General features: G+C 39.6%; 2 protein-coding genes across 2 annotated transcripts in view; one reads left to right on the top strand and one right to left on the bottom strand.

Moving 5' to 3' along the window:
* cenpp (centromere protein P) overlaps nt 1–21,303 on the bottom strand; it is a gene marked incomplete at its 3' end in the record, with an annotated part of 85,490 nt that extends 64,187 nt beyond the window's left edge. Inside the window, exons 1-3 of the mRNA XM_083972144.1 lie at nt 21,160–21,303; nt 19,136–19,224; nt 12,405–12,501 (exon numbers count right to left, since the gene is read on the bottom strand). Coding sequence (XP_083828270.1) covers nt 12,405–12,501; nt 19,136–19,224; nt 21,160–21,192 — 219 coding nt within the window. The 5' untranslated portion in view covers nt 21,193–21,303. The remainder of the gene's footprint in view (nt 1–12,404; nt 12,502–19,135; nt 19,225–21,159) is intronic.
* ogna (osteoglycin, paralog a) lies at nt 559–8,417 on the top strand. The gene is made up of 6 exons (XM_083971352.1): nt 559–811; nt 2,958–3,021; nt 3,666–3,830; nt 4,551–4,753; nt 5,373–5,465; nt 5,559–8,417. Exons 1-6 carry the CDS (start codon nt 656–658, stop codon nt 5,727–5,729), a joined length of 852 nt encoding a protein of 283 aa, XP_083827478.1. The 5' UTR covers nt 559–655; the 3' UTR covers nt 5,730–8,417.
* Nucleotides 21,304–22,205: the final 902 nt, after the last annotated feature.

A 22,205-nucleotide genomic window follows, 5' to 3' on the forward strand; every position in this document is an offset into this window, starting at 1 on the left:
GGGTACTGAGTAAGATCAGCAATAAGATGAAATTTAGTCTCTCTGACTCATCCAGAAAGCAAAACAGATTTGACTGCTGGTCAGTTCAGCTGCTAAATGTGTTGTCTGCCCAAAGGCTCAGAGAAAAACAGGACCAGTGAAGAAAAAAACACACTCATCCAGCCTAATGAAAGATAGGTTGGTTATTACGAGTCATTACTGAGTGGCTGGGCAGAGACCACAAACATTCCTCCTGACAAAACACACTCACACTGTGGTTGTCACTTTCTTTTTTTCTGCTTTCTCTGCAGTTTTTGAGGTGCATATTTTTTCCTGTACACTTTTAAGGGACATTTCACTGAAAAAACATTTAAGTCTCTCTGTCACCTTGTCCTTTTCCATATATGCCTCTTTTTTGTATCTACCTTTCCTTTTTTGTATACCCTGTCTATGCCTTGGTTTCTCTCACGGCAGATGGATGGTGGGTGGTCAGGGAAGGGTTAAGTGGTCTGTTCTACAAACTCTGCTTTAGGAGTCTGCTAGAAGCTACTGGTTCAGCCTTTAAATACAGTCGTTTGACACATCCCAACAGGGGCTCGTAGCTGAGAGCAGCTGCTGACCCAAACTCAGGCTTTAAGGCAAGCTGGTGTGTCAGCATCCCACTGCTTTGGACAGCATGAAGGCTTTCTTATTCACCTGTATGCTGGTGCCATGGCTGGTGGCAGCCTCGGCCAGGAGGTCTGACCAGGACTCACAGCTGATACCAGGATCTCTACCTGGCAGGGAGCTGAATGGATACTTCAGTGACAATTTTAAATCAAGGAGGGCTAGGGTAAGAACTGTCCTTTTCACTTATTGCTTATGTGTCAGAGAAGGTCTGGTCTAAATTATGTATTTTGTTCAAGCTTCATCACATTTTTCACAACTAGTCCAATGTCTGCAAGTAAACTATTTTGACAAGCAATGTCTTCCTAAGTTTTCTTTACAGTTGTTATTGTTAGATAATAGTTGGAGATGGGTTATTGAGTGGATAAAAATAAATTTTACACACAAATAGAAATGAAATGAAACTTTTTGTATGGATTCAAATCAAAAAGAATTTCTGCTCACAGGGTTAAGAAAAAAAGAAAAGAGATGATCAAAGACAGATGGAAAAATATAGAATAATGAGACATGACTTATTGCTGGAGAAAGGGGATTAGGTCATACATGATAGTTGGCAATATTGAAAACCAATAATCCTGTCACATTATTCAAAAATCTAGTAATCACTTTATGGTTTAGTCGTTTAATTTGTTTTATCCAACTTGGTAACGACAGAACCTGTCAGCACTTGACTTCATCTGCCCTCCATAATTCATTCAGCTCACACGCACGCATGCACACACACACACACACTCGCACACCTTGCTCCGTCTAAGTTGTTCTTCCACCAGACAAACCAAACCCTGCCTGAACCACACTAACCCACAACTAACCACACTTTTCAAGAACTATTTGGCTGAACCAAACCCAAAGTCTGCTCTGGCTGATCCTTTGGGAAACACTCACAGGAAGTGGAAAACCCACAAACAACCCAGAAAATGGGAAGGAAAGAAAGAAGTGTGAGAGAATATGGCAATGAAATGTAACTTCAGTTTTAATGAGTCACAAATTCATTTAGGACCATCTGTTTTTCATTTCTGTCTGATTCTGTCTGAGCTAGAGCCTTCACAGACAAACCCGGTGCCCTACTGCTGATACTACTTAAGCACTTGTGTTTACTTTTTTTCCCTTCCATTATTTTGAGGTCCAATCAGTTAGTTCAGAGATCAGAGGCAGGTTTGATGATGGTATTTCTCTCGGAGATACTAGACACAAGACAAAGAATGCAGAAAACCTTAAAAACAACCTGTTTCCCATTGGCTTCTGTGTGCAACACTACAGCATTATTGGTCATGGGTCATTGTAAGCACAAAGATATTACCAAAAACAGATGGACTGAACAGGCATGCTTACTTATACATAACAGCTAATTTGTCTGGAACGTCAGAGTCAAGACATCAGTGTCAGTGACAAATAAACTCAACTCAAACTCAGAGAACAACATTTAAGGCAGCAAGCAAGTACCCAGCTGCAGAATATACAGTTATTGGGACTGCGAGCCAATGCTATCCACTCCAGGAAATCAATGTTAGGTTGGTGATAACGGGGACACTGAGTGGAGTCCGTCTTCAGACTGACAGCAAAACAGTGTCAGAAATCACAGCCACTTCATTGTTTTCAGACAAGCCACAGATGCAGAGGCAACAAAGCAAAAACGTTAAACCTGGATAAACCTTGGCAGAAACATCATCCCATCCAATTGCTTTTTGTGGAAACATCATCCAAGAATGCACTGCAGTAACCAATCAGACACATTCAAGCACACATTCCTGGAAAATGACTCTAAAATTCTTTGTGGGTGTAATTACTGTTCTCCCAGGGATGGAGAATAAAATGATGAAGATGAAAAATTAGAAAAACTGAAAAATTTGGTCTTACTGAAATTGGATCTCTTGGATTCAGATTCACTTCGGCTGTACTTGAAGCAACACATCACCACAAACAAAGGACCTTTCTGTAAGCAGATGGTCTAAATGCCCACCTAACCATGGTTTATTAAACTCAACAGAATCTCTAATAAACTTATCCTCTAATGATCAACACCACTCTTACCATTCTTACTGTTTACACATCCACAACAATAACACTTGCTATCTCCATCAATGTAAACTGTAAATAAAACTCAGGTCCACATTCTCTCACATGCTGGTGTTACTGACTCCCGACTGAGCCAAGCACAGTACAGAGCAAATATTTGCACGCATGAAATATTAAATGGTACAATGTGTATTAAGCATTTAAACAAAACTGATCCCCTAACACTGGCAGTGTCAATGTTTTGCTCTAGTCAATAAGCTGGTCAGTATATAAACAGGCCATGTTTTCTCCTGCAGAGGGCCCTGCCTCCTGCTGATGAACCAGATGACAGCCCAACAACAGGAGAAGCAGATGTTTTAGGTAAGACAAAGACCTGGTTAAATCAGCATCGATTGATTTGACACACACACAAAAATCTACTTGAAATGATCAGAGTAATTGAAAATTGCTGTCCTACTATAGTGTGAGCTGGTTCATGGTTTAAAGGTTTGGAAAAGACACTTGAAAACACATTACAGATTTTTTTGCCTTTAGGTTTGAATCCAGAAATGTGTATTGGCCAAAAGCAATTCCAAATTTTTTGATGGTTACCGCTAAAGCCATGAAGCATATTCATTGAACCTGAACAACTGACGGCTAGTAAAACATAGCCTGATTTGATTAATCTCAATTTCTCCTGAGGCATCATGAATCCCCCACCTCCCTTACATCAACATCCCAAATTGTGGTCCAGAGACTGTCATAATCTATCTGAGCATTGTTGCTAACCATGTTCATGTGCCACAATTTACTCATTTTAGTTCTCTAATGCACAATGCCGTGAAGCAAAAGTAACCTCAAACTGGTTTCATGATCAATTCAAATACCAACTTCTCAAATGTTAGGATCAAACAATTAACTATAAGACAAAATTTCCCATCCTGCCTGTGACAGTTGTTTAGATAAAGGTAAGCAAGATTCACTGGAGTATTCTTCTTGATGTGTATCTGGTGACTGTGTTGCAGACCTTCCCACCTGCCTGCTGTGTGTGTGTCTGACTGGCTCAGTCTATTGCGAGGAAGTCAGTCCCGACATGACTGCTGTTCCCACTCTGCCTAAAGAGACTGCCTACCTGTATGCCCGCTTTAACAAGATCAAAAAGATCAGCACCAAAGACTTTGCTGATATCCGTAAGTCTAAAAACTATCTCCTTTAAAACCTGTTGGTTGCTCAGCCAAATTTGACCATAGTCATGCTGTTAAACACTGACAATTTGTGGTTGATAAGCCAATTCCCACTGAAATTTGAAATTTTGAAAAAATGTAAATTTGTAATGTAATGTAATCTTTTTTTCCCCAGCATTTCCAGCATTCAGCATTTCTGTATCATTGGACAAGCACAGATTGATTGAAATAATAATGGATTTGATAACTGCTAAAATATTTTTTTAGGAGCAATAATTAAAGCATATTTAAAACATTCAGTAATATTGGATTATCATTTTTAACAGCAATACTTGTGAAACAAACAAACAGATAAATAAATAAATAAATAAATATATATGCAGATTACGCAGATAAGGGTTCACTTACTTTTTAACACTGTAAATTTCTCGTATTGGTGTTATAATGATATCCTCAACATGATGATCTTGGAAACTACTAATAACATAAATGTTGCATTGCAATCTGATGGAATTGCTTGAACCTTTTATAGATTTTAATTATAAGAGACAATTAATCACTATGAGCCTGTATATGTGTGATCGGTATCATTTGTGACTAAATAGACCATTAAGTGTAAATGGATGACATGATATTTAATTGCAAACATAAATGCAAAGGGATTATAACTTTTATTGCAGCATCAAAAGACCTACATCTTTATGATTGTTTTCCATCTGCTGGCAGTGACTTTGAAGAGGATTGACTTGACGGGGAACCTGATTTCAGAGATTGAAGATGGAGCATTTTCTAAACTGATCCTGCTGGAGGAACTGTCCCTGGCTGAGAACAGATTGGTCAAACTTCCGATGCTCCCTAACAAACTCACAACCTTCAACGCAAACTTCAACCACCTCAAAACAAAGGGTGTTAAAGCTAATGCTTTCAAGGTACACATCACTGCCTCTTGACTTTTTCAATTCAGAATGCACAAATCCCATCTGAGAAATTAGGATTGTGTCAAATCACAGAAAGGGGGGAAAAAAGCAAGTGCTACAGCATATCTATCATCGGTGAGTGATCAGCAGAGAAATGCAAACCTAAAAACAAGGGCTCCAGTAATGTGAGTTATTCTCAGCAACATAATGCTGAGAATAAAGACAGTAATACTTCAGGTTACTGATCTGACGCTGTCTTATTGCAACGTTTTTAAACATCACATGAATTCAGCAAGGGGGTGTGTTTCTATGCAACAGCTCTGGCTATAAAACAGGCTGCCAGACACAATTGTTTGAACACAGATTGTGGTTATAGTCTTTGCATGATGGAACTAACAACAGAGTACGTAGTATAAAGTCACTTTACCTGGCTCGCTGTTAATAAATAAAAGAAATAGTTCAAGCTCCTAACTCTCCCTAAGAACACAAAGTGTTTTTCATTTTTGTTTAAGGATTAAACCTGTTAAGTCAAACACAAAGACACAAGTTCTCAGGAGAACACAGTAGTAAGACAACTAATAACACCTCATCCATCTACTGGGTGTCTGTGGTGTGAATGTTTCCTCACTAGAAACTGACCAAGCTGGCAAACCTGTACCTTGCGGACAACGAGCTAGAGGCTGTTCCAAACATCCCAGAGAGTGTTCGGAGCTTACACCTACAGGTTTTTAACTTTTACTGCATAAGTATAAACAAAACAGACCTTAATATTGCAAATTGTATTTAACAGTCTCGATATTATTTAATTCATTTCCAGAACAACAACATCACGGACGTCAACAAAGACACCTTCTGCAGGTCTAACGACACCTACTACCTACGACTAAGCCTCAGTGAGGTCCGTCTGGATGGAAACCCTGTGTTGTTGTCCAAGAATCCCGACAGCTTCACCTGTATGAAGGTACTGCCCGTTGGACGGTACCGTTGAGGAGGCAGAAACTTTACTGTAGCCCCTTTGTTGCTGACGAAACAGGTTTCCCACAATGCTGGAGGGATACCATGCCGTTATGGATTTGGGGGCACTGGTTATGGTGTCAATGTTTTTACTTCAACAAACCTACAAACAGCTTGTGACACTGTCAGGTCGAAATGAAACCATTCACCAGACTGCTGGTGTAGAACTGAAGGAGTTTCTCTACTCTGGCCTTCATCAATGCTACTGCTTGGTGGAGTAACAGGCATTTGTTTGCAGCAGCGTCTGCAAGAAGCTGAACACAAGAGTTGTTGAGAGTCTTAGTTACAGGAATTGGTACGAAACCATCAGTAGTTTTGTGAAGTCCTCGGTATGCTTCAAACCAAAGTTTGTAGGAGCACGTTTAAAATCATTGTTTCTACTAGTTATGAATGTCCTCACTGAAAGGTAGGATGAAAAGCCTGCCGTTATATACTTCTTGTGGCTGCATCAAGCTCCCTCCTTGATCTCTCTTTAACAACTTTGTGTGTTCTGCAACATGTTGAAGTGTTAATGTGATACAAGTGGGCGTAATGGTGAACACTTTCACACAGTCTCCCCTTAAAGGGGTTTTGGAAAAGGGATTGCAGAGCTTAAGAAAGAGGTTCAAAACCTGCCTTCTTTAAAACCGCCACACAAGTGGTCAATCACTGAAATGGTGGACTTAGTTTGTTTGTCTTGGATAAATTACAGCCGTCAAAAAGGAGGTTTCAGGTGCTATTAATACAATTCCATGCAGCACTTTGTTTGAAGCATACTGAAGCATTCACAATGGAAGTGCAAGTGACAAAAAGAAAAGATTTATAAACTCCACAGGTGAGGTGCCTACTGAATGTCTTCTGCACAAGTGATTTAATGCCAGAAGAACCGAGGAAAACCCTGGTGTGAATGAGTAGAGAAGCATCAACACCTCCACAGCGACAGTCCAATTTATTGTTTCATTTTGACCTGACGCTGTACTACCTGGATGAATGAAACTACACAAACTGCTTGTGAAACTGAACCAATACACACTTCAGCCGCAAGCCAACAGGCTTGTTGTAACTACCTGCACTTATTAGTTTGACAGTCAACATGTCCATTTCTTCACACTCTTCGTAAAATCAATTTTAAGATAAAAGTATTTTGTTGTTATCAGTAACTTTAAGTTGTAAAGAAAAAGAAACGTAACTTCAAAATATTACTAAAACCTTGATATCTTTGGTGCCTTTAATGATTAAAAAAGGTATCTGGTACAGAGTAAAATCTTTCATTTCAGGGTTTTACATTAAATTAACAACAAAATGTCATAGATGTATCTAATGTACTATACTACACTACATAAAATATGTCTACAAGGAGCTTATACAGTAACGGACCCACATGTTTTCACCTTGCTTTTCATGGGTCAAATTGGATTTCCTTGAGGCAGCCATCACTGCAAGTACAATACATGACCAAAGTGCAGTTTAATATGTGCATTAATGCTGTTGCAGATGAAAATTTCTGGCCTAAAACTGTAGAAAACTGAGTTTGTGAAAGTTAGGCTAGCTAAACAACAATATCTCTAGACTTTTTCAGTGAACCTCAATTGAATCTAAATATTTTGCAGTACATTTTTCTGTCTTGATGACGGCGGGAGAGAAGATGCTACAGCATCTTCCAAACAGGATTTACAGGATTCAATTCAGTCGTACAAAAAGAATACTTGATACCTGCATGCTGAATTTTAGTCTTTATTTTCTTCAACTGAACCTTGTATCGTGACAGTGGAAAAAGGTTCTGAAATGGCACTTAGAAAAAATAGCCAGTGAGCCTTGTTAACATTTCTCATTACATTCATTTTATGTTGCTTTGAGATTTTTTTCAAGTCAGACTATTGATCCCAGCTGACTCAGACAGCTGATAAACATTAGGTTGTCTTGAATTGCCAGCAGGAACAGTCTGTAAATACTTTTCTCATTAAGTGTTGTCTCAGAAAAAAATTACTAGAAATAAACACAACGCTCTACCATCTTGTGAATTAATTTCACTCTTAATTATTCCATTACTTACGCTTTTCCATAAGGGCAATGGCCATGTAGACTTGTCTAGCTGCAGGCTTTCTTTAGTATTCTGTGATGTAACTTCACTCTGTTCTTTTTAATTTATAGACACCAGTTGAAATGACCTGGGAAGCAACGTATCTATGAACTATAGTAATGTGAAAATTACTCCTCTTTTTTGTCTTCTTTTAAAATGTCTTGCTTGTGTCCCTTACTCTTCCCTTCCAGTAATAAAAAATAACTTTAGAAATTATTACTGATGTGAATAAGATAGTGGTGTACAGGAAGATATGTATGTGACATGGCTATGTTTTAAAGATATTTTAATAAAGTTAAACTTTTTTAATTAAAATGTGTTTACAGCTGTTGTTGGAGTCTGTCTCACACATTTGGTTGAGTGATTTTGATTGGAATAGATTATGATTTAAAGTTTAGCTTCAGATTTCACCTGTAGATACCACCACAACAGGAGATAGATGTTTTGTACATGACTATTGTGACCGCCAGCTTCATTCATTCATACTTAAAAAAACAAAAAGGAAGGCTTGCCTTTGTTAATTACTGAACAGGAGACTTCGGCCTTGTAGTTCTTTCATTCACTGAGAAAGACAAAGGACTTATTGTAGGTAGCTGAGAGTTTCAGTGGAAATGTGTGTTAGGTTTGTACACAGTTGCCCATAAAGTTGGAATAAAATCTAATCATGAAATGACTGTGACAATGTGATTCTTGATAGAGAGTGTATTATCTCCTCAAAACTTTATTGACCAATCTCTTCCAAACAAATCACTGTGAAAATTAAACTTAATAAAAAGAGGAATGTGTCTGAAAACAAACTTCATGGGCAACCATGTATTTTTCAACAAAGTCGGCGAGAAAGCAATCCATGGAGTGATGGATAACATTACATATGCCTTAGGATGTGTATATTTGTGTAGTGTTATCTGTCATAAACAAGAGATTACAGGTTACAGGGCGTGTTTGTGTCACAGACACGTTAGCTAGGACACTGGGTTGGCGGCGCTGATCTTGCAAAGCTGGTTTTCAGCCAAGAGACGATAGGTGGAAGGCAGAGAGCCTCCATTCTCCCTCATAACAAATTACAAGTCATTTATTTAACCATCACAATTACTCCGGAGCTGCTAAATTAAGGTAAAAATGTAGCATAGTTATGGTAAAAATCTTGCATAGTTCCTCTTTAAAAAGGGTTAAGCCAGACCCCGGTCTTCCTGCGGCGCCAGTACCTGGGGTCCCGTTGCTGCCACTGCGCACCAGCTGCCGGTAATGACAGCGGTGCCAGTTGCCGTCGTCGCCGTAATTACCGGTAGCCTAACTGGTGGCAGCAACGGGACTGCGGGGACCGCCGGTACGGACACCGCCGCCATTAGCAGTGCCGTGGAAAGCTCTGGCGCTGAATTCATGGGTTCATATGTCTGTGGCTGAGCAGCTCAGGGGCCGTTACAAACTACTTGTAGTTTCTAAACGGAAGCGGGAGGGGACGAGGCGGGACGAGGCTGGTCGAGTCGGGACGACAAGGAGCAGGGGAGATGAGGGGATTGGATGGAGGGTACGAGCCAAAGGGAGCCTTCCGTGACGGATGGATAGCATTGGTCAATTTCTATGCAGGCCTACGGCTGATAGACTGAATGGATTTTTTGGTTCTTTTTGCTATTGTGTAGATCGGACTAAGGACCATAATCGCCGTATAAACAATGTAAATAATAATTACCAATCTTCCAAATGGAAGACCATAGCTTTAACCAGGTGAGAGAAATAATTTGATGAGCTATTATTTTGAAAATACATATTTCTATATCGGACCCTGAACTGATGTATTTGTGTTTCATATTCAGGTTGATGGTTGGCTGCTATATGCCACGGAAATTAAGGAATGGCGGCGTACTGAAATAGACATTATATAAACTGGCATTTTTTTGGGGTTGCCCTTATTAATGAAAGAGACTGCTGCAGCTGACCCTATAATTTCTCTGCCTATCTGAGCCAAAGGCGGCCACCTCAATGATTTTGGCAACCTCCATGGTTAAAGCATGTGTGTATGTGCGGGTGGTTTAGATGTAGCGTCTTTTGCGCGCACAGACCGGACAGTGTCTTGCGCCATGCTCACAACCCAAAGCAACACCGTAGCCGCACACATTCGGTCCAACGCACTTGTTTTTCCGTGCATGTCAATTTAGTGGTCATTTTGTGGCTCAGAGTGGATTTTAATATGGTGGGAACGGGCCCAAGCGATTCTTTAAATGCTAAAGGTTCTCGACCCCTGGGTTAGGCGATAACTGACGTTTTCTTAAAAGTCCTTCATTTTGTGTTGTAAATTTGTCAACAATCTTCACCAAGATTTTAAGTTACATTTCTGAGGTGATGTACAGTATGTCAGCTATTGGGTAGCAAAGCACGCTACAAATGTACCCACCATAATAATATCCATGTAACCTGGAATTTACTCTTTGATTTATCATAGGAAGGAAAGGCTACTCTTGCTGTCAAATTATAGAAACTTACGCCCCAAATACAACTTAAACATCCAGATTTTATATCCCAAGCCTTATTAGCTGCCTATTGAGATTGAAATGTTCTTTAAGATTTCAACTGAAAGAAGAACATACAAGATGCTGAAAATGGCAGACGATTATTATTTGGTTTACTTTCAACAACCTCCAGTGTTGAAATGCCCGTATGCCAAGCAGCAAATGTCAAATAGAGAACTGTCTATGAGATAATTCAGAAATAATATCTCAAAAGAGCTCTAGCTGAAATTGTTGAGTTTGATATTGGCATCCATGCGACACTGCCAGCGTAACATATACAGCGGACTGGCGGAATAATCTGCATGTTTATGCATCTATGTTAAGGGACATGTAACACTAATATTTAGATGGAGAAATGCTAATCAGTGATTGGCCACATGCTTGTAAATGTCTGTGGTTTCTATCTGGTATGTTCCCAACCACCATGTGCAGTTCTGTATTCCTAAAGTGACTGCCTGGTTAATTTTGTGGTCTACCAGCAACAAAAATGTTAAGGCTCCTGGCCTGGACTGCATGTGAACCCTTTGTTTTATATTTTTATTTGTTTATTCCTCTAAGTACATGTTCATGTCTGAGCGCCATTAAAGCATGGAAATCAACATACAAGGAACTGCCCACATTACAGCTGAACAGTTACAATGGGAATTACATTTTTCCATAATAACACTGGAGAAAATGCAAGTAAAGCAAAATAAGAGTTTAGAGCACACAGACAAGTATGGAAAATGTGGGTTAATCCTACTTGAGCCCAGCCAACTTGGCAGAACTTTACATTCTCCAAGTAAACAGGAGAATAGGTTCCATATTGCCTCTCCAGCTTGATTTACTATTTGACATTTTAGTGCTCCCTCTTCAATAAAGTCCCACCCTGATATTTACCATGCCCACACAAATTCACACCCACTACACTGACCTTCATTCTCCTACTCTTTTATCAGAATCTATGCAGTTTACTGTACCAACACTAGTCACAGTGTAAAGTTGCACTTTGTTGGTAGGTGTCATTGCATCTTGGTTAAGATATCTATCCATCTATCTCGCCATACTGCATCCTATCCATCTATCTATCCATCTACAGTACATAAAGGCAAAGAGACATCTACATATCAAAGTGTATACCAACCTACCATTTCAGCCAAGAGGCATCGTATCTTGAGTATCGTGCTAGAGTATCCGTTGTATTAACCTTAATCTGTCATCAATCAAGTTACATCAATCAAGGCCTGAAAATTACATTTTTCCAAACTATTGCTCGTCTTGCACCAGAACTCTCCAGAAGAACAGCATTGATAAGGTTTTTCCATTTCTTGGTCTGAAAGCCAAGCTACCTCTGTGGCATCACAGTTTTTTTATTTAAGGCATGTTGTTGTGACACATTTTACCTTAATCAATTAAAAAAAAAAAGCTATAATCACAATATTGAACTTGGAAATGTGATAATTTGATTATATTGTCTACTTTGAGAGTAGGGAGAAACATTTTCACAAATGTTTTTGAAAACAGCTTCAATGGATAAAAGGTGCGTCCAATCTGCCGATAGATATATTACAATTTCAGTGCAGGCAGCCAGTGTGGGTAGAACATTGGGTGGTAAAGAGTTGCCTCAGCAAACGCAAAGCCAATGTCTGAAATTTACCAATATAAAACCTGAAGCCAATCTGGGCCACAAAGAGAAACCCAGACCTTCAGGTTTGACCCTATATAGGAACTAGGAAGACAACAAGGCTCTGATGGATGAGGATGAACCCCAGTAGGGGTTAAGTCTGTCTGTACTCACACTGATTGACGGAGTCTGATGGAGTTACCCCACCGAAGGAATTCAGGGTATATCATGTCTTTCGACACATTTATGAACAATTACAAAAGTTGTGGAAATGCCTCTGGGCCAAAACAATGTCATGTTTTGTTTTGCCATTCTAAAGCCATGTGATCAGTGGCATTCAACATGATATGAAGGAAAGGACCAACCAAGTCAAACAGTTGTGTGTCATGTGACAACAAAATCAACAGCAGCAGGAAAGCATGTATGAGGGTGACATTGCCATTTTTAAGTTCAATTGTACACAGGTGTGTCTTCACTTACCTGGAAGTGCTGAAAGGTTCTGCACCGCTCATCACATCTGTCTGAGAAGGTCCTTAGCGTCCTGAAGAACAGCAGAAGATCCCTGCTTTCCTCCACTCTGAAATGATGATGGACACATCATTAAGACTGGTGCTCCAAGTGCCCCAGATGCCTGAAAAGTTACAGTTCATCATGCCACATAACTGTGATGTCCACAGCTCAATACCACCCAGGCCATGTGGCATATGTCATGAAACTCTGGATGCTTGTTTCTGCTCATTCACTCTCCCAGCCATGAATGAAAATGCAAAACAACTAGCCTTGCCTCCTTGATAAATTCAATCATTGCTCAATTTAAATCCAAATCTCACACGGTGTTACTGTAATCTTTCAACTCTGAATTATCAAAGTAAACTTCCTGAAGTCTCGATACACAACCAGAAAGTGTTGACAACCATGCTTTCCTAAAATTAGTCTAACCAAACTCTGAAGCTGTTGAAGTTAACATGCTGATGTTAAATAGATATGTATATACAGTATCTATAGTCCCATAACAGGCAAGTATACGCTGTAAGCCACATACGTACATTACTTTGGCAGGTGCTTGGTCATTATTTTAAATTAATCAAAATTTCATCCTGCTGTTGAGATCAGAGGAAAAGTCAGAAGATCACCAAAAATGTCCATAATACACTGTCTGGGAACCATGAATCTATATCTGTACAACATTTCTTGACAGTCCATCTGGCCTTAACTTTGGATAATTAAACTAAAGGCAATCAGAAAAACTGTGTTATTTTCACACAAAGACTAACATCAACACTTTAAATGTGCAAGTTATTATTCAATTATGCTATGTCAACCAATGCACAATTCATGCAGACGAACAATCAACAGAGGCACTCGATTTTCACTGCAGTCCAATTTGAGCAAATTGTGTTTCATTAGTCTAACAACGTGTACAAATAAAAGGCTTAAGTTTGTCATGATAAATTGACTTTGGGGTGACTCAAATTAAACAAAAGTGCCCATATATCATCATAACCTTTTCTCCAATTGCTATACAATTCATACAAATAACAAGTGTACAATTGTAAGTGTAAATCCTGAGCTTCCATCCAATAACTATAACAGAATACAAAGAAGTGCTTCCTGATATACAGCATGCTTTATATAACCATAACAATAACAAAAAAAAACATTGTTTTGGTCTGGTTTACTCTGTCTGAGTGAACCTGGGACATTCTGCTAAAGGCTTTCCAGAGCTTTCCATGGGGGCCCGGGGCTAGACGGCAGTCGGGTAAAGTTTCCAGACAACTGTTATTCCACACAGAGCTGATGGAAACATGGCAGCACCCTCCCATATAATGGAGCACACTAGAGAGAGAGAAAGACTGATCCCTGGTATGGTATTGCTGTAATAAACTGATTTGGTCCTACTGGTTTTAAATGATGCAGTTTGATTATATTGTCAATACAGAACAAATCAAACTCTATTAACTTCTAGTGATTCTAATAACGTGTGGAAAATTCGAAAAGGCTTTCAGTTCATCACCCCAAAGCAGCAGTAAAATTTGTTTATAGCAAACAGTGGAAACTAGATCAAATTAAAAACAAACAACCCTTTGACTTGGATAATTAACTGAGCTCCACTCTCTGCGCTACAGACACATTTTAGAAAAAGAAAAGAGCTGAACATACAGTTGAGACAATGATGCCTGTCACTGAAACAAAGGAGAAGTATTTGGTCAAACAAACAATCTATACCTAAGCAATATTGAAGAGGTTATTCCACTGTTCCTCTGGAAAATAACGTAATCATTAGCTGACACATGATAGCCTCTTCAATTTGTATTGGTGTAGAAAAAAACAATAGTTCATTTTACTGATTTAGCGACACACTCGCAGGGCAGTGCCGACCAACATTTCTTAGATTGCTTGACAACTTCTGTTATGAAATGATTATAATATTTTGTTCATGTTCATGGTAGCCAGAAGATGATTCCTCATGTACTGCTCACTTGTTTTTTTTGTCATTAGCAGTCAACCAGTCAAACTGTCTCTGTCATTTACAGTCAACACAAAAACTGTGATCATGTTTACAAGGAGCAGTTATCTATTGTCAGGTTGATTGATGGGCTGTTATCTATGAACGCCAATTTGCAACAAGCCGTGCAGCTGCATTCACTTCATCCACACTCGTTGCCATTTTTGTAGCAATTCTTCAATTGTTATATTATTGGCTCCGACTCAGGAATATGACATCCCTGTTGTTTATACTGACTAACAAGACTTCACAGCACAGCTACTTTTACAAAATGGGAGACAAGCATCAATGAAAAACAAAAAATAGTTTGTTTTTTTTGTTATACTGCAAATGGGCCTTGGGTTTTTTGAAAGGCGCTATATAAATTCAAGTAATTGATTGTTACCATTATCATCATTATTAAAATCTGAGCAACTCCAGAACCAGGCTACTAACTTTTCACCCTGTGCTATTTTCCAGTTAAGTTATTCACTTTAACATAGAGACTAAATATCCGACAAAATGTATAGAAATACATAAAAAGATCAAATCTATGCATGTAGACTGTGTAACTGTTAACTAGTTTCTTAAAAGTAAAGCTCCATTTAGCTCCTGAGCTGACAGAGCAGAGCTGATATCTCCAGCTGCTGTTTTGACCTCAGCACAGTTTGGCTTCACGCTATCGGCCTGGCTCGGACCAGGAAACACAAACTGTACTTCAGAGCCCTGACAGCCTGGATCAGTGATTCATCAGCTGCAGGCTCACAGTCAAAAAGGTTCATGGATCAGTTGGCTCGAATCCCCACATGACTAGAGCAGCACCATGTTTTTAGATTGTTTGACTTCATCCAGTCTGCTGCAAGTCCCACAATGCACTGGGGTCAAAAGTGTTTCCAAGTCACAGTCACTTGCTCACTCTTGGGCTAGAAGAGTTTGTTCTGCTAATAAACAGTAACAGACACATCACATAACACACGTAAATATGATTTTAAAGACTAAAATATCTGGATTTTAACCAGTAAAGACATTCACGTTCAGCGTGTAAAGATCTTATGTGAAAACATGCACAAGAAGCCGTACCTTGCTTGAGATCACCGTCTATGGAGGCCACGCAATGGCTCACATGTTAATAGCGACAAGGCATCAAGTCTATTTTAAGTGCAACTACAGCGTTTCTGACTCCGACATGTGAACACAGTCCAAACACTGGTGCCCACCATGCAACACTGTGGCACTGATCGACACTGACAGAGGACTGAAGCCAAACTGCCATGCGGCCTTCACTAGAAAGCCAGTGAAAGTTAAGAGACCACTTCAAGGAAACAGGAGGGCAGATGTGTCTGCTGCAGAAAAATAAACAAATAAAACACCCATCGTCAGTGTTTATCTTTAACAATTCCAACCAGCTTCATTTACCAAAGATTATCAGTCTGATCTGGACTGTAAAAACTCTCACACACCGACACACACACATGCAGAGAGAGAGAGAGAGAGAGAGAGAGAGAGAGAGAGAGAGAGAGAACGCAGCAGTGTGTCAGAATCATTATCTCCAGTATTTTTCCGTCTGTTTCTTGCCAGATTCTGCAGACTGGACCATACAATCCAGATGTGGTTTGGCCACAGATATCGAGCAAATCAGACTGCTGCTCTGTGGTTCTGATCCGCTGGCAGAGCAGACGCTCTCTGGCAGACTGCGTTTATGAGGACAGAAAATGCACCTGAGCACATAAACACAACACATGCAACACCGGTCTATATGTCACAACCGAGGAACAGCACCAGCTGGACATTAAAGGAGTCGGGAACAAAGCAAGTGCTGCTGATGCCCAGGTCAATACTGTCAGCATGGGTGAGACTGGAGGTCACCACAGACTCCAGGCAAATATACACATAATATAAGTATATCGTCAATATTCAATATAAAAGTTGAGAAAAGCAAAAGCTGATGCAGGTGAGGTGACCATGAATATTTAGTGGTTCAGCATTGATTCTGAATTTTGATAGCGCTTAGGACACTTCACTGAAGACATTACGGAAGAGAAGCTCCAATGATAAAGATACAAAATAACAATGCTGAGCATAGTTTCAGTTTCTAAGCTCCTGATAACATGGGTTTAAATGTTAAAGGACAATTCTTCATAACATTTTCTGATCAGTGCCCAGAAATACTGGATGTCTTCTTTTTCCACAACCACTTTACTCCAGTGTGATCAGCACAGATAAATTAGACAAATACAGTCATATGTATTGTGAAATACACAAGTAGGACTGGTGTAAAAATGTGCTGACGTGAGACACAATAGTTGGTGTGAAAAGTTGGGAGAGGAAAATGTGTTTTCTGGGCCTGTACCAAGTGGTAGAGCACGTGAACACCTAATGAAAAAAATAACAACAAATCTGCCGTGTTAATAAACATATGGTAAATGGCAATATATTTGACTGATCTTAGCCATTATAGACAATTTTGAGGGATCCAAATGTGTTTTTTAAAATACAAAAAAAATACCAATAAGGTAACTCTACTTTTGCACAGAGGCGTCAGGCATTACCGGTACGTTACGCTTGTTTAGAAATTCAGATTAAAGGTGAAACTGTGTTCAACATCATCTGTAATCCACTGTTAACATTTTTCCTGCACTGCAAAGAGCATCTGGTCAGAAAGAAACAGTGACTAACACTCCAGACATGACGGAGTAAACCTCAAGACCAGATGCCCCTCAGGTATTTTTAATTAATTTCTTTTTTAATGGACAGTCGTTGCAGGAAGGGGGCAGGTGTAACTAATATTAATGATGGCTATGCTCCATTTGCAGGTAGGAATGCCATAAGATATCACACTTGAAAGGAATGCAGCCGTTATTAATGCAATGAGTCACACCTGTGTTTGACAGTTTAAGTAAAGTGAGGCTTGTTGTCTGTGAGTAAAGAGCAAACAGAGCACGAGAACGAGTCCATGTCTGAGTGAGGAGGTTCAGCTGGAAGAGCAGCAGTTGGAGTTTGACATCTTCTTCTTCTCCTACTTTAATAAACACTTGAGTTAAACTAAACACTCTGCTTCATCCCGACAGGAATAGTATCCAATATTAAATGTGTAGCGTTGGACTGAGCAGAAAGAACGTAAATAAATGACAAACAGACCACAGTGATTGGTCAGGAGTGTGGAGGTGAGAGAGTGTGAGTGTTTTTTTTTTTTAAAGCTCTTTTTTGATTCGTTACCCCAACTGCAACAGTATAAACGTGTCGTTATTGCTATATTTAAACAGCTTTTTATTATGCTTTCAAGGGTGGCCGCTCAGAACAACTTCTCTTTCCACTGTTGTTGTGATAGATGATGTAATTGGGATTGCAGTAAACTTTCATCATTCCTGATGATTAGAAGAATATACATTTTACATAATCCAGAGGAACCTCTTAAATGCTGATCACCATCAATCGGAGGTTGATCGCTTTAAAGAGTTGTGTGTGGCGTTGTACAATAGGTACATTTGATAGACATATTACAACTCAAAGCGGTCAGATCAGATGGCCGTATTCCTAAAGATTCTTAGTGCAAAGAGTTGCTCCTAGTGGCCAAATTCTAAGAAAATTCTTAGAATCATGATGTTTTCTTAGAATTTCTCCTAAAAGTTAAGAGTAGATCCTAGTAAAGATAAAAGCTATTCCTAAAGAATCCTAGCTCTTAAGAGAGCTCCTAAGGTGGGATCTGTTAAGAGTAGGGAAGAGGACTTTTAAGTGGCTTAGGAGTTCCCTAAGCAGAGGACAATATGGTGGACAGAAGAGGCAGGAGAGATATTCTCCAAACACTGGATGACAGTGAATTAATGAAACGCTACAGATTGTTCCTGTTCCTCTGTCCAGTTGGATTTCCTTGTTCTTTTCTTCTCAATTGCTGTTCACTGGTTTGTGGTAGATTTCAATGCCAACCAACACTGCTTCTTATAGGTCGGTCAGCAATCACAGACACTGATTAAAGCTGAGCCATTTTACCCTTGTTAATACCAAATTGAGTTGAAATGTTGAAAGTGCAAAAATTACCAGCATGGTAATTAATATAAGCAAATAAATCTAAGTTTCACTATGTGAATACTGTGCAAGTTTTCACACATTTTGTAGGATAATTTTAAAGTATAGCTTACTATTCATTTAACAGATATTTTTCTTTTATGTGAAATAATTTTTACAATTACACAGTCTTCATAAGATTGGATTTTATGGTTAAATTCATCGATTTGAGGGTCCATCCTTTGCCTATTATCACCAAAAGTATATTTTTTATCTAGCTTTTTTTTAAAGTATATTTTTGGGGCATTTTGGTCTTTAATTGACAGAACAGTTGAGAGAGAGAGAGACAGGAAATGGGAGGCAGAAAGACATGCAGGATAGGACTGCTCCACTAGGGATTCGAACCGGGGCCACCTGCGAGGACTACTGTATAGCCTCAACACATGGGGCGGGTGCTCTTTATCTAACTTTTAGGATCAACCAATCACAGCATTTGAAATGATGACTCATACCTAGCAACGGGGGTCAACCACACCTCCTCACTAAGATAGGAGTTTCTGTCCACTCCTTGCTCAGAGTTCTCTGAGAGTGTTGTGGAATCACTCCTAAGCTAAGACTCCTTGCTAGGAATTTTTAGGTTAAGTTAGGAGCTCTCTGAGAGGATTCTTAGAATCTTTAGGAATACGGGCCCAGAGCTCCATGCAGTGTTAGGTCTCACTCTTACCCAGACAGGAAGCTGCTGAAGCTCTGCAGGTCGCTGCGATCCATCACCACATTCAGATCACTGATACTCCTCTCTGGTCTCTGACCCGCCTGCACAACAAACACAGCATAAATTACTCCATTGACAAAAAAACACTGAGTAACTGTAGCTTGTTTATTTACCAGGAGATCCGCTGATTTTCAACACAAATAACACAGATGCTTAGCCATCACCAGATGTTCATGAGACAGCCTGCTCACACCCGTTTTAGTGGATTAACTTTACTCTTACATTGTTTACTTACAGTTCCTGCATTAGTTCTGTTCAATCAAATTCTTTGTGAAATTCTGACTTTTGATTAGATGATAAAATAAATATTTGGATAAAGAGAAACTTTATTTCTCATCAAAAATCAGTTTCATCCATTATCTTTATGAAATAGTTTGTGAGTATTTATGCTTTAGCATGCGTACTGGGTGAAGAATGAGTAGAGGCTTCAGGGAGTGTCACTCTAATCTACAGCAGATTTGAAAAAACTGAATGATGTCTGACTGGTGGGACTATTTTGTGACAGCAGTGAACAGCATCTCTGTCTCTCTTAAGCACAGTACAGCAAATAGAGCATCTTCAGTGACAGAATGTCACTATATTGGTCACTATTCATAAAGAAATTGTTCCAGCTTGTAACTGCCCCTAATACCACAAATTGTACTGTGTGGGTGACATTTCCGTTTGTTTCTGACTGGAACTGGAAGAATCCAATGAGGATAAGTATGTTAGTTTATCCTCTATAGAGATGCTGGTTAGTGTATTTTAAACATTTATCAGAGCCAAGCTAGCCGTTTCCCCTTGCTCACATTCTTTCTGCTAAGCCAGGCTAACCAAATCCTGATTACAGCTTCATGAGATTAATAATATTCTTTTGAACATTTCATTCTCAAGGGTAAAGAGAACAAGCATGTTTCTCTAAAATGTTAACATATCCCTTTACATATTAAAAACAAAGTTGCGCCATTAATCATATCCATGATTGGTCCCGAATGGGTTCCAACATTAACAGCCCATTTTTAGTTTTGCTGGCCAACACTGTGTTGCAATATAAAAAAGTAAATATTAATCAAACTATAATACAGGGCAGGAGGACAGTGTGTGTTTATAAAATGACTCCGTCTCCAAATTACACAACAAAATAATTAATGTCTTGATCAAAACAAGTTAAAACTTGAGAAGAAAAAATTCTGTTTTAATGATACTTCATGAGCCAGGCAGGAGGAGTGACTCAATGAAAGCAGCTGTGGTGGTGGTCCACGTCAAATGAAAACCAGAGGACTGTTGTACCCACATGAGGGAGCGTTACAGGTCACAACGCAGAATCTCCCTACAGTAAAATAACAATTACTGCTGACTTCACATACGCAATGTTAACTTTATATTGTGATGGTCCAAAATAAATCTGACTCTGACTTTGAAATCTGAATTTTGTTTTAGGCATTTTATGCATTTATTTAGTCAGAGACTGTGTACAGCTGTTTGTATTTAGACAGTGTTTGAAGCATGTTTACGTTTTATAAATTAAGGTATTGACTAAATGATTGTTTATGTTGGTAGGTACAGTATGGTTGACAGTGGTGCAACTCCCAGGAAGAAGGCTCTGGGTTCGATTATCAGGCCTGGGGCCGTTCTGGGTGGAGCCTGCGTGTTCCCCCCATGTCTGCGTGGGTTCTCTCTGGGTACTCCAGCTCCATCCCAGAGTCCAAAAACATGCACACTCGAACTGCCCGAAGTGCATGAATGTGAGTGTGTTCTTCTCTATAAGTGGCCCTGGGACAGCCTGGCGGCCTGTCCAGGGTGTTCCCCCGCCGCATCGCCCTGTCGCACTGATAGCACCGAGAGGCAATATAGACAACAAAAGGTTGATGTTTTGGTATTTAATAATATGGTTTCAGAATACTGCTACATATGAACTGTCTCATTTATATCATTTTTTGATGTGAACTTTCACTTAGTGGGAGTGATCGTTAAAAAGAAAAAAGAAAAACCTGAACCTGAGAAGTTATTGTTTCCAGCGGCGCCGACATGACTTCATCTGACGTTGTTTCCTCTGAGGCAGGTTAGTGAGATGTCTGATTGGAAGACACTGGAAGACAGTGATTTTTCCTTTTTCCCAAGTGGTTTTTGTGTCTGACTGTCTGACTGTCTTATCTGTGCACTTGATGTCTCCTCATTGAATCTCTGAACATGACTCTCTGTCTCTCTCTGCTGGCCCATCACAGCACCAGCACCCACTCAATTCATAGGTGTGTCCCTCACCAGTTACCAGTACCCTTTTTAATTTCAACACAGCTTTTCTGAGATTGTGCTGAACTAAGTGGATTTGTTAAATCAAATTTTAAAGCATTATATTTTTACATTACAACATCTTTAATTATCTGCACGTCACCATAAAGACACATATTGGATAGAATTTATGTGTTGTTGTCAATATGAAGGTGGATGGGAAATGAATAGCTCCACTTGCTGCCCTGCAGAGTGCGAGGACAGTAGCTGTACTACTGAAGTAGAAGAAGATCCTACTGGTTTGGGGGATGTTTGGAGCTGGATGGTCTGTGAGGTTTATCTTAAATGGATACGTGATCCTTGCTCTGAAAAAAACTGTATGAAACACTGTTTTAACATTAGCTCGTGTAAAGACTCACCTTGACCTCAGAGAGCTGGAACTCCACCTGGAAGACCAGTTCAGAGCAGTGACCTGACACACAGACCCGCTGGACCATCTCACCGCCACCTGGTTGACACACACACACACACACACACATCACATCACTGAAAGTTGTCCCGTGGTATTTTCTTTCATCTAACAATTATTTTTGATTGAGCAATCTGTTGGTGATTTTTCTGATTAATTCAACATTTAGGTGATAAAATGTCAGAAAACAAGGCAGCGTTGGTGTCTCACTGTTTTGTATGGTCTTTGTGGTGCAGCTGCTCAGACCGATGCCATTCATCTGTGTCTGTCGCTTCAGATCATCCTCCAGCTCTTCCACCTCCTCCTTCAATCTGGACAGCACCTTCTCCCTCCCTCCTATGTGTT

The sequence above is a fragment of the Trachurus trachurus genome (genome assembly GCF_905171665.1).
Source record: "Trachurus trachurus genome assembly, chromosome: 5".
NCBI classification, from domain to species: domain Eukaryota; kingdom Metazoa; phylum Chordata; class Actinopteri; order Carangiformes; family Carangidae; genus Trachurus; species Trachurus trachurus.